Below are 12,533 nucleotides of genomic sequence, written 5' to 3'. Positions count from 1 at the left end.
TAAGGACATGTACAATGGATCCAAGACCCGAGTAAGAATGGTTGGAGACTTCCTAGTTGAGATGGGGCTGCTCCAAGGATCAACTATTAGCCCGTTTTTATTTTCCTTGGTAACGAGTGAATTGACACAACATATTCAAAGGGAAGAACCATGGTGTATGTTATTTGTAGATGACATAGTATTGATTGATGAGACACTCGAAAGCGTTAATGATAGATTGTAGGATTGGTGACAAACTCTAGAGTCTAAAGGTTTCAGGTTGAGCAGGACTAAAACAGAGTACATGGAGTGCTAGATTAGTGATGCATCACTTGAGGATGTGTGGACATACTAGAAGAGATAATAAGATGAGAGTGGCTTCTATGGTGGACAAGATGAGGGATCGAAGCTGAGATGGTTCGGGTATGCAAAGAGGAGCACAAATGCCCCAAGGAGGAGGCACGAAAGATTGACAATGACAGGTTTAAGGAGAGGTAGAGGTAGGCCGAAGAAGAATAGGGGAGAGATGATTAAACATGACATGACACAACTTCAGCCCACTAAGGAAATGACATCAAAAAGGAGAGCGTAGAGGTCGAAGATTAGGGTAGAATGTTAGTAGGTAGTTGAGCGTTTCTCTCTCCTTTTTGTGGGCGAATTTGGCTCTGGTTTAGAACACTTTATTTGCTTTCCTTCCCCTTATCAATCTCACTACTATTGTGTAGTATAATCGTATTCTTTAATTTTACTACTATTGTTCCTTTTACTTTGATTATCTATGCTATTTTGCTGTCAAAATTTGTCTCCCCATTCCACTTGAGCCGAGGGTCTTTTGGAAACAACTTCTTTACCTCAATGAGGTAGAGATAAGGTGTGGCTACACTTTACTCTACCAAACCCCACTTTGTGGGATTTCACGTTGTTGTTCAGTTTTTTCGGCTTCAATGTTTTCATCATAGTTTTCTCTTGTATTTTTCAAACATGTTTTGAAAACGATTTTATCGAGCCGAGGGTCTTATTAGAAACCACCTCTCTACCTTACCGAAGGTAGGGGTAAGGTCTGTGTACACCACCCTCTCTGGATCCCGCTTATGGGATCACACTAGGTACGTTGTTGTTGTACATTTTTTGGTTTAATTTTACAACTTGTGCAGTCTACTTTTACCTTTTTATATGAAATTGTTTCCCTTTTTTTGATTCTGTTAAAAAAAGAACATAACATAACCCAGGTGTCATTATGCTGATGCGTGACTTTTCCCTGATTCTAAGGTTTGTTGGAGTCTCTGTTCATGTAGTGTGAGCATTCCTTGAGTTGGAAAATTGAACACTAATATCAAAAGGCTTCCTAAAATCGGGGAAATTGAAAATTCTATTTGAATAATTAATATGCTACTCCTTTTCTTGCTATTTTCGCAATCTAACCATTCCTGTGATAACTCTTGTTTAAATAGAATCGTACTGAACTGCCTATTCTTTACGTAGGTTTGGAAAAAGTTCACTCAATTTGAGCAAACATATGGAGACCTTGCCAGCATGTTGAAGGTATTTTGTGTTTTTGCTACTGATGTATATACTCTTGGTTTTTATATTGAACTTTGTGGGCTATTTTCAAGTCCAAATACAAATTAAACTTGTTCTTTTTGAACTATTGGCATATCTCGAATAGCATATCTTCTGGATTGCATTGCTTTTGCATTTAACAAGTATTGGTTACAGTTGACCTACTATTCAGAGCTGCATATGCTTTTTTTCCAGACATGCCTATTGTTCTGTTTGTCCAATTCTGTGGACTTCCTAAATAAAAGAATACTCATTATATTCACTAATTTCAATTAGTCAATTTCATTAAGCAATTTAACTTTGTTCACAATGTGATTTTCTTGTACCAACCAACATAAGATTGTTGATAACTACTTGATTACTTTCTTTCCCCAGACCCCACTGTGTGGGGGACTACACTGGGGACGTTGTTGTTGTTGATTACTTTCTTGTCCATTAAAATAATATATGCAATGAAATGAACTTAGAATCAGATCCAATCGAACTTCTAATTAAAAGTGGATAGGGAAATTAAATTCAGATATTATCCTTCTTTGGAGGGCGTAATATTTAATCCAATGATTACATTTGCTTTGTGCTTATTGCTTGTATTGACAGGTTGAGCAGAGAAGGAAAGAAGCTCTTTCCAGAACAGGTGATGATGGAGCATCAGAGTTAGAGAGTTCGTTGCATGATGTTGTATCACGCTACAGTTTCATGGATCTTTGGCCTTGCTCTTCAAATGACTTGGATCATTTAGCACGCCAAGAGGTTGTCAGCACACACACACACACACACACACACACGTATTCAATTATTGTTACAAGGGCACAAGTATCATTTCCAAACATTATCTTAACTTGCATGTACTTTTTGCCTATTTGCGACCTGCTTTTCAGTGGCTCGCGAGGAACATCAATAAAAAACCTGACAAACCTACTCTTGGTATTGAGGCAGGTTCTGCAGGTATTATTGTTGGCTTTGTTTAATACTGAATTAAACTCAGTTTCTGAATTGTACTCTCTAACTCCTGGTTTCTTGAGCTTAGACAAGACTACTTCTGGTGTTTCATCCAATACAAATCCGCCTGCCAAGGTAGTGTATCCAGATACTTCAAAAATGACGGTTTATGACCCGAGGCAAATTCCAGGTAGGTCTTTGTAGCTCCTTATTCTATTGTCGGTTCTTGCTTAACAAGCTCCCAAACAGATAAATAGTTGTTCTATGTCCCTTCAACAGATGTTTGTCTCTGAGAGTTTGAGGTGCGATTAACAAACTTAGGAATGAATAATAGAATGTGTTTTGATTTCTTATTCATTAAATTATCCTTCATGATGTTATCAACATATTCTAATTTTCTAAATAAACATAGTTCCTAACCTTTTCAAATAAATAATGATGGACATTTGGTGGCAATTGTAGATCCTGGAAGGCAATTCTGATTGGTTAACATTTCAATGTTAGCTATCAACAGCCTGTCTCATTAATTGACTCCTGACATATATGAAGGAGTGTGGTTCAAGGGGCTATAGTTGGAGATGCCATTATTTCTAGTAGAGAAGTTACAATAACAATTTCAACTTCATGTTGATCCTTTTAGGACGAAGTATGTATTTGACAAAATATAAAAGATGCCTCCCTTAATCATTAAGTGAATAAAAAGGGAACAACATGAAATTTGACCTCATAAAGTTCTATTCCCATGGGAAAAATCTATTTTATGATGCGTATTTGACAAAATATAAAAGAAGTTTCCCTCTATCGTTCCAGTCTTCATAGGGCAATTGCATTGCTTTCCCCGTGCCAAATAAATTACTTACTTCAATTGGGGATTTGTTAATTTTCAAAAGAGTTGCACATGATTGATATTTCAGTCACACCTTCAGATCACTGTTCTTGAACACAGAAATAATTGAGGACAGCAAGGTAAATCCAATTTGACAGTGATGTGGATTATTTCTTGGGCTAGCAAAGAGAGGAAGATGGGTTGAGAAAGAGAAACACAAATTTAACCGAGTCAGGACGACGGGAAGCTGATGGTGGGGTTAGATCATGTTGGAAACCAAGGGTTGGCTCTCTACTTGAACTTAGGCCATGGAGAACAGCAAGTTGAGCTGAGGATGAAATGATAAACTCAAAGTATATACATAATGGTTTTGGTATTTGAGTGTCTTACTGGCATGACATAGATCCTTGGGGGTTTAAGTGCTAATATTTTATGAATTTATGCCTTGTGCTGGTGTTCATCTTTCTGTTTGAGACGGATGTTAGCTAGGGTAATACATGAGGAGTGTTGCAGATCATCAAAGGGTGCAAGAAATCACAAGAGGATAGCTCTCCTGGTGCACCCGTGAAGTTCCTATTTGAATTGAGGGATGGGCGTCTTTTGTAGAGAACCATTTAGTTTTATAGGTTCTCTTGTTTTGGTATGCCTCTTGTATATGTGAATTTTTTCCCATTATTAATGAATATATTGCTAGATTAACAAAAGTTGGTGTGCTTGTGACTAGAAGCCTCATGCTTTCTAGCTTCACCGTGGCAATGGAACTTCCAGTCCATTTAGAGAAATTAAACAAATGGGGATACATGTGTACAACATTATCAACTTCTTACTCAGAAGAGAGAAAGGCATCAGCATATAAGCTTCACTCTTTTGGAAGGAATTAGATTATCACGTACAGTTGTATCCATAATTATTTTTAGGATGTTTTGCACTCTGATAGTAACTAAAGGCACCTGCCTATAGTTATATCCTCATGCTTTCTAGCTTCACCGTGGCAATGGAACTTCCAGTCCATTTAGAGAAATTAAACAAATGGGGATACATGTGTACAACATTATCAACTTCTTACTCAGAAGAGAAAAAGGCATCAGCATATAAGCTTCACTCTTCTGGAAGGAATTAGATTATCACGTACAGTTGTATCCATAATTATTTTTAGGATGTTTTGCACTCTGATAGTAACAAAAGGCACCTGCCTATAGTTATATCTCCATAGTCTCCTAGTTGACGAATGGTATTGTTTGTTCATTGATTACACTGAACTTTACTTTGGACTTGATTTTCAATCACCGAATCAGCAAGTTTTTGTGAGATGGGCCATGAAAAGGAGATGGTTGTAGTGACCTCTTGTTTTCTTGAGTTACTGAACTTGGGGGTTGCTCCGCTGGACTTTGATGGCAAGGATGAGATCAGTTGTAACTCATCAACGGCTGTGTAAATACTCAACCTATGGAGCAACAGTGGAAGATCCATTAATCATCGAAGACGAAATTCTGGCCTTCTACCAAATGTTATATAATGAATCTAAATTGGAGACCTGAGTTTACCTCCAGGATTGTCACAAACTTAATGAAGAGGTGATGCAGTGGTTATAGAGATCTTTTGATGAGCAAGAGGTTTTGGAAGGTGTTGAGGCATATGCATCAGACAAAGCTCCAGGTCTAGATGGGTATACCATAGGGGTTTTCCTCACTTGCTGGGACATTGTAAAGTAGGATATAATGCAAACATTGAAGAACTCTCAGTTTCAGCAATACTTTGAGAGGAGCTTTAATGCAACTGATGTTTCTCTAATTCTTAGAAAGGCTGGGGACATGAAATTGAGAGACTTCAAACCTATAAGCTTGTCACAAACTTAATGAAGAGGCGATGCAGTGGTTATAGAGATCTTTTGATGAGCAAGAGGTTTTGGAAGGTGTTGAGGCATATGCATCAGACAAAGCTCCAGGTCTAGATGGGTATACCATAGGGGTTTTCCTCACTTGCTGGGACATTGTAAAGTAGGATATAATGCAAACATTGAAGAACTCTCAGTTTCAGCAATACTTTGAGAGGAGCTTTAATGCAACTGATATTTCTCTAATTCTTAGAAAGGCTGCGGACATGAAATTTAGAGACTTCAAACCTATAAGCTTGTCACAAACTTAATGAAGAGGTGATGCAGTGGTTAGAGATCTTTTGATGAGCAAGAGGTTTTGGAAGGTGTTGAGGCATATGCATCAGACAAAGCTCCAGGTCTAGATGGGTATACCATAGGGGTTTTCCTCACTTGCTGGGACATTGTAAAGTAGGATATAATGCAAACATTGAAGAACTCTCAGTTTCAGCAATACTTTGAGAGGATCTTTTAATGCAACCGATGTTTCTCTATTTCTCAAGTGCTGATTGAGAGGGTAGAAAGGTGATACACAAATTGGTTTACAAAACAATAAATGTCATTTTGGGTCGAAAGGTGATACACAAACATAGAAAGGTACTTGAGGGCGTGAAGTGAGTTGTTTACCAACCAATTATCGAGGAATGTCTTTGGGATCAAGGAACAAGTCGCAACTTGAAAGATGTGGGAAAAAAATAAGCTAGATAGAAAGTCATATTTATCTTCAAGGAGGGTAGTTCTGGTAAGTAGTGTGCTCGATTTTCACTTACATGGTCCCTATTTTTTAGTGCTAGCGAATATTGAAAAGAGAATAGATGTTTTTATACTTTTGATGATCGTAACATTCTATATATTAACAGGTATACTATACCAACTGTATAGTCTCCAAAACAAGAAAACTTCCTATCTATGTTTCTTCTTACATATTTTCTAAAACATCAAAAATATCTTCAGCTTCTACTAAACATTCCTGTTTACACCAAAAATAATAAAGGACTAAGCAGTTCATCTTCAACTTCTGGATATTGCACTGCTTCTCCTCAAAACACCTCTGGTTTCTCTCTTTCCAAACAGTCCCACCAAATACACGCTGGGAAAATCCTCCATCTCTCCTTCTGTTAGGTCAAATTCCATGTTTGCTCCAACTGTCTAGTATTTCCTTTGTGCTTCCTGGCATCAGCTGAGAATAGATGTTTTAAGGAGGAAATTTATATGGCACGGTAACAGAGAGAAGAAAGGTTTTCATTTGGTTAAGTAGAAGACTCGCACCATCAACAATACAGAAGGGGGTTTAAGCATAAGAAATTTCAAGCATAACTATAATAGCCTATTCATGAAATGGCTCTGAAGGTTCAACTTGGAGAAATAGGCACTATGGAGATGAGTTGTCAATGAAAACTATGGGAAAGAGGGACAATGGTGCTCTTAAAGTGGTATCTACACCCTATGGTGTTAGTGTCTGAAAATCTGTTAAGAGCACTATGGCCTACCTTAATCAATATGTGAAAGTGGGGAATGGGATGTAGACTTCCGTCTGGAGTGATAACTGGATTGGACATGGACCTCTCAAGGATATTTCCCTGATAAATACAATCTGGTCAACAACAGAATGCAATAATAGCTGAGATTTGGAGTCAATAGGGCTGGAATCTAAGCTTCAGAATGACTGGGAGATCAACAGGCCTGTTTCTTTTCAAAACATTGGAGCAATTTCCATGGTAGCACAAATCAAGAAGACAGATAGTTATGGCTAAAACACAGCAATTGTACCTACACTGTGAAATTTGCACACACATTTGAAAGACAATGGCAGCAGGCTGGGTTGTGGCACTGGAAATACATCTGGAAGGTGAAAATACCCTGCAAAGAAGCATGCTTTGTTTGGCTGGAAAGTAGCATGCCTTATTTGGCTGGCTGGTAAGGATGCTTGTTTGATACAAGAAAATCTGAAGAAAGTCAAGCATGCTTGTCGGGTATACTTATGTTAGACAAACCTCTGAAGAAAGTCTTGAAAAGTCAGACCAAGGTTTGTCGGGTATACTTATGTTAGGCAAGCTTTTGCCTCTCAAAGTCTAGCAGGTTTCATTTTCTTTTGAAATAAGAAGCCCGCTAGCCCTCTCTGCAGTGCTTGGAGCCGTGGTAATTACTTGCAGGTACGACGTAAAATACATGCATGCGGATTGTGTGGTCTGCATGATATGAAAGAGAGATCCCTCGATGCCTAGGCAGTGAAGTGCCTTCAGATGTAGGGCTCTTTTGATTGTTTTAAGCCAATCATGGGAGGCTGCATTGTGCTGCAGTAATAAGTGAGTTTCCTCCTTGCCAGAGTTCTCTTCTTAGAGAAAATAGAGCTTTGTGATTATTGGATGACACTAAATAATGCATAGACTCTTGCATATACTGGGATTGGGGCTTTGCGAGTTACTCCCTGGTACATGAATATGCATCATTTTGAATGGGAGAGACCAATCTTTGTTTCTAGAATAAAAGAACACAGAAACTATGGGTAGTCCAAATGATGAAATTCGTAAAAAAAATTGCCTTCTCGATTCATTTCTGTTCTCCACATCAGCTAGTTGTAAACTTGTATGCTGTCAAGTAATTAAATAAAATTGATTGCCAAAAAAATTAAAAATTGTGAATACAAGAAGTTTAAAGTGCTTATGGTTATTTTCTTCTTTGGTGTGTGTTTCATAGGAAGGAAATTGTTTTCCATGGAAAATATCTTCTTGGAAAAAGTTCTCCAGGAAAATAAGTGTTGTTTCTACTTATTTTCTGGTGTTTGATAAGTAAATAAAAAATATCGACTCAAAAACATTTCTATATAATCTGTTAAAACACTCTGGGTTTGGGGTGCGTTAGAGAGATGAGGAGACGATTAATGTGGAATGGAACTCATGCAACGTGTTTTTCCTACTTCCACAAGGGAAGACATTTTTCTCATTTTTAATGAACTTATTTTCCTAGAGAGGATGTTTCCCAAAGATTTGACCAACCAAATCGGAAACATTTTCTACCCCACATCCTTGGATTCATATAATAATGATGAAACACTAATGGACACTTATTTCAATGAGGTCCTCTAGATTCAGACTAAACTATATACAGATCCGAAAAGTAGGGTATAGTAGACAACTTTTCCTCAATTTCAGTGAGAACCATGCGGATTTTTATTAAGAACTCTATATTCTTGTAATGTGGGCATCTGTTATATGAGGAACTATCAGCTTACGTTTGTTGGATGATGCTGGATTTTCCAGGTCCTGCTGCGCTTGCAGCTCCATCTGCTTCAGGCACCTTGCCCTATTCTGGTCCATTTAGCAGCAATGGACCTCCAAATGCCCTTAATGATATTTTGAAATCGTTACCCCCTGCATTTGCAGCATTCATAGCAAATTTGCCGGCTGTTGAAGGTATAGTTCTGAATTTTCTCTTTCTATCAAATTTTCCAGTCACTTACCCTGTGAAATCTTGGTCCTTCGTAAAAATTAATAAGTCGCTCTAGTCTGTTGTTAGCTTTTGTTTTTTTAGTCAGATTACTCCTTTACATTTGCATGTCAATGGTGGTCTACCAATAGAAGAAGGTGAAACACCTTTCCTGGAAAGACTCTAGAGTTGCCTTTTTTAATGTAGGTATGACCATTGTGTGTCTTAATATAATTCTTTTCTTCCATTCAACTTCCTAGATGTGATATCTGCTTCTAGGTTTGTTTGGTCCAATACAGTAGGTTATCAATTGAATCTGCTGCAGGTAGGCATACATCTAGATAGGAGCTTTTTTTCACGTAGTGATCGTGTGAATGTTATCAAGTATTTTTTTTATGACAAGAGAAACCCGCAGCCGCTACTCTTTGGGTGCACTACAGGGTAAAACCCCTGCTCCTATGCAATAGCTCGCAAACCACACAAGAGAGGTAACCCACGCTAGGCAAGCCCGGTGTGACAAGCTCGACCCAGAAGGCAAACCCCTTGCTTTCGCTGGCAAGGGGTTTCAAACTTGAGACCTCCAACATGGAAGTCCCAAGCCCAAACCAATTTGTATCACAAGTTTAAGTGAAAATCAGCAGTCAAATGAAATAACAACATACCATCTGAAAATGATTGGATGGGAGCTAAGTTGGTTGCAGAAGGTGATCTTAGTGTTGATGTTCTAACAAGGAGATTATACCTAAAACTTTTGAAGGACAGTAAGAGGTTAAGCAAGAGCTAATTTGATTTTTAGACAATCATCTATTTGTACCTAGGCTTTTAGATGAATCCGAGAAGCTGCAGAAGGGAATTTACAACTTGGGTGGATTCTATTAAAGGGTGTTTTTTTACAGAATAACTGACATTGCAAATTATCCTACAATACTTTCTATATATTAATTTTCACAGACAGCAATTTAACTATCCTGGAGGATAAGGCTGCCAATTGCTTCCTCTATCGGAAGTATAGGTTGCTCCGTAATAACTTGAGTTTTCTCGGCATCTTATCAGGTCCTTCTCCTGATGCTGATTTTGTGATATCTGTATGTTTGCAAAGCAACATCCCTGCAGCAACTGGAAAATCCGGGACTGCCTCTCTGCCATTGCAGTCAGGTGCTGCTCCATCTACGAGTGACCTCTCTGATTCAAGCAAATTCAGGCCGAGAGACAGACAGCCAGGAAAGAGGAAAGACATGGACAGTATGTGAACCTTTACCTATGAGATGTTTATGTTCTTCTTGCTCATGCCACACCCAACGATATGTCTCTTCACTGCCTCACTGTTGCATCAAATCATAATCTGTTTTACCTTCACTCTTGGCATGTAGGCTTGTCCTATGATTTCATTCCTGCAATGCAGGAACTACTCATTCCCTACTACTACTGTATTTCTAAGTCTGCAATATCTATGCCTTGGCATCTTGATGCTAATTATGTGTCCTTGTTTATATCATTCAAAGGCCTAGTTAACTTGTTGCAGGACAAGAGGATGATGAATCAACGACTATACAAAGCCAGCCCCTTCCTAGAGATCTTTTCAAGATTCGCCAATTACAAAAAAATCGTGTTGGTAATTCGTCTCGAGTTACTAGTTCATACACAGGATCAGCATCATATGGAAGTGCGCTTTCAGGAGATCTCTCGGGCAGCACTAGTTGACCTCAGACTTGTTTCTTAGTTTTCAACTGAGCAGCAGACCTGACGCGACTGACAGATGAGCCAACATACATTCCAATCTCTGCCATTTGCGTCTGGTCATTCTGTAGTGTACTCTATTTTGCAAAGATGTAATGTTAACATTTACATGTCATTATAATTAATTTTATTTTTCGGATGCTCCATTTATAAAGAACAGATCCCTGTTCAAGAAAGCTATACATGCAACGATCAACGTTGTTTGGCATGATAAGTGAAAGTCGTGGACTATTTCCCAAGTCAGAAGGTCGCCCTCTAGCCCAACAATGGAGCTAGGTGTATACAACTCGACATTTCTTTTGATAGTGAGATGTCACTTTTCATATAAATTATATCATGTAGAGTAACTGGCTGAGAGTGATGACAAGAAAATGTTCTGGTGGCTTACTTTTTCTATAGTCTGGCTAACAATGAGAATTTTGTTTGATAATGTGCTGGGAAGTATTGGTTTTTAGAATTATATTATTATATTGCATTGTATTTGAGGAGTTCTTAATTATTATTGAAGTTGGATTTTGTGACTACTAGTGAGAAGCATTTGATATTGTACTAGTTAGTAGTTACGATCTTGGTGCAATTATTTTTGCAGGAATGTATCAATGTCTTAAAAGAAGAGAAAATTTGAAAGTAGAATGTAGGGGGGTGTATATGACCAGGTTGGTTCGGGTTTTTCAAATATCAAACTAAATCAATAAAATTTGGGTTTTTCAACCTTGGGTTTTTTCGGGTTTTTCGGTTTTTCAGGTTGTTTTGGGTTTTTTCGGTAAAGTATTCATACAAACATATGATCTACTTGTATTTCAAATATTTCTTTAGTCTTATCAAAATACAACTATTTAAGATGTTTCTTTAAAATATAACACAATATGATATGATTAATGACACTAAAATATTCAACAAAAATAATAATAATGAAATCGCGTAAAATAAATATTGCAAATTAACAAGTCATTATGAAAATGATCATAATTTAAAAGTACTAAATCATGCTAAAATTAAGTTTAATAAGTATTAGTTACATGACTAAATATTAAAGGAAAATTAAAATTAGATTATGTATTTTAATTGTCTAGATCAATGTAAAACTAAAGAACAAATATTCAATATTATTGTCATTCTTAGTATTGAATTGATTTTCTTTTTGAATGAGTATTAATTTGATTTTGATTTAAGCTTCCTTATTAGTATAAATTATAGGAACCACATATTATAAGTACTAAATACATCCTATCCCTTCTAGTTTTCTATTTACCAAAAATCCCTTAAAAATGATGTTTGCGGGATACATAGCATTGTGCACGAGATACATTAGGTTTGATACATTCCACATAGCGGGATACATAGCGCTGTGCACGGGATACATGTGTGATACATAACGTTGTGCACGGGATACATAGCGTTTGATACATTCCACATAGCGGGATACATAGCGTTGTGCACGTGATACATAGGTAAATAAGGGATTTTTGAAATTTTTGAAACAAGTAGGGATAAATGGATATTAAGGTAAGTAAATGAGTGTAGTTAAGTAATTTGTTACCAACAACATATGTGGACTATAATCTTTATTGGCCTATTCATAATTCTAAGTTTCAAACTTGAAATAATATATTAAAAGATAAAAACTATGAAAAAGTATAAGAAATATTTAAAAATTATATCAAAGTAAATATTTTTATGTATAAAATAAAATTTTAAAATTAATATATATAATGTCGGGTTGGTTTAGTCTCGGGTTGGTTTTTTTTAGTTAAAACCAAACCAACCCAAATATAGTCGGATTTTTTTTTTTCAAAATCAAACCAAGTCAAACCAAATCACTAGTTGGGTTTTTTTTCCGGGTTGACTCGATTTGTGGTTTGGTTCGGTTTTCGATTTGGTTTTGTACACCCCTAGTAAAATGTAAAACAAAAGTTCTACTAATTAAAAGAAAAGCAATTTCTCTAAGGGAAGAAGACCTAGCCTAGCTTTCTTTTCGAGCCATCAATAACTGCCAATGGGTCCGACTATCCTTTTACTTGTTGATTAGTTATGGAAGACTGCAGGCAGAAGCTCGAATATCATTAAGAATATCTTAACATTTTGCATTATTTTTGTTGGGATATGTTATGAGATCATTTTATCCTACTTATATTGGATAGTAATTTCATAAATTTAGTACAATTATGGAATAATACAATTTCATGATTAGCT

The 12,533-nt window shown here is 36.9% G+C and overlaps 1 protein-coding gene across 5 annotated transcripts in view; it reads left to right on the top strand.

Annotated features, from left to right (window-relative positions):
* The window catches only part of LOC125864784 (cleavage stimulation factor subunit 77), a 44,474-nt gene extending 33,670 nt beyond the window's left edge, over window positions 1-10,804 (top strand). For all 5 annotated transcript variants that reach the window (XM_049544847.1, XM_049544846.1, XM_049544848.1 and 2 more), the window contains 7 exons: window positions 1,462-1,521; window positions 2,137-2,289; window positions 2,418-2,484; window positions 2,567-2,668; window positions 8,438-8,590; window positions 9,657-9,845; window positions 10,126-10,804. In XM_049544847.1, the coding sequence (XP_049400804.1) occupies window positions 1,462-1,521; window positions 2,137-2,289; window positions 2,418-2,484; window positions 2,567-2,668; window positions 8,438-8,590; window positions 9,657-9,845; window positions 10,126-10,304 (903 nt within the window). In that variant the 3' untranslated portion in view covers window positions 10,305-10,804. The remainder of the gene's footprint in view (window positions 1-1,461; window positions 1,522-2,136; window positions 2,290-2,417; window positions 2,485-2,566; window positions 2,669-8,437; window positions 8,591-9,656; window positions 9,846-10,125) is intronic.
* Window positions 10,805-12,533: the final 1,729 nt, after the last annotated feature.

Source organism: Solanum stenotomum, chromosome 5 (genome assembly GCF_019186545.1).
Source record: "Solanum stenotomum isolate F172 chromosome 5, ASM1918654v1, whole genome shotgun sequence".
Classification (NCBI taxonomy): domain Eukaryota; kingdom Viridiplantae; phylum Streptophyta; class Magnoliopsida; order Solanales; family Solanaceae; genus Solanum; species Solanum stenotomum.
This window is presented reverse-complemented; position numbering and strand designations above follow the sequence as displayed.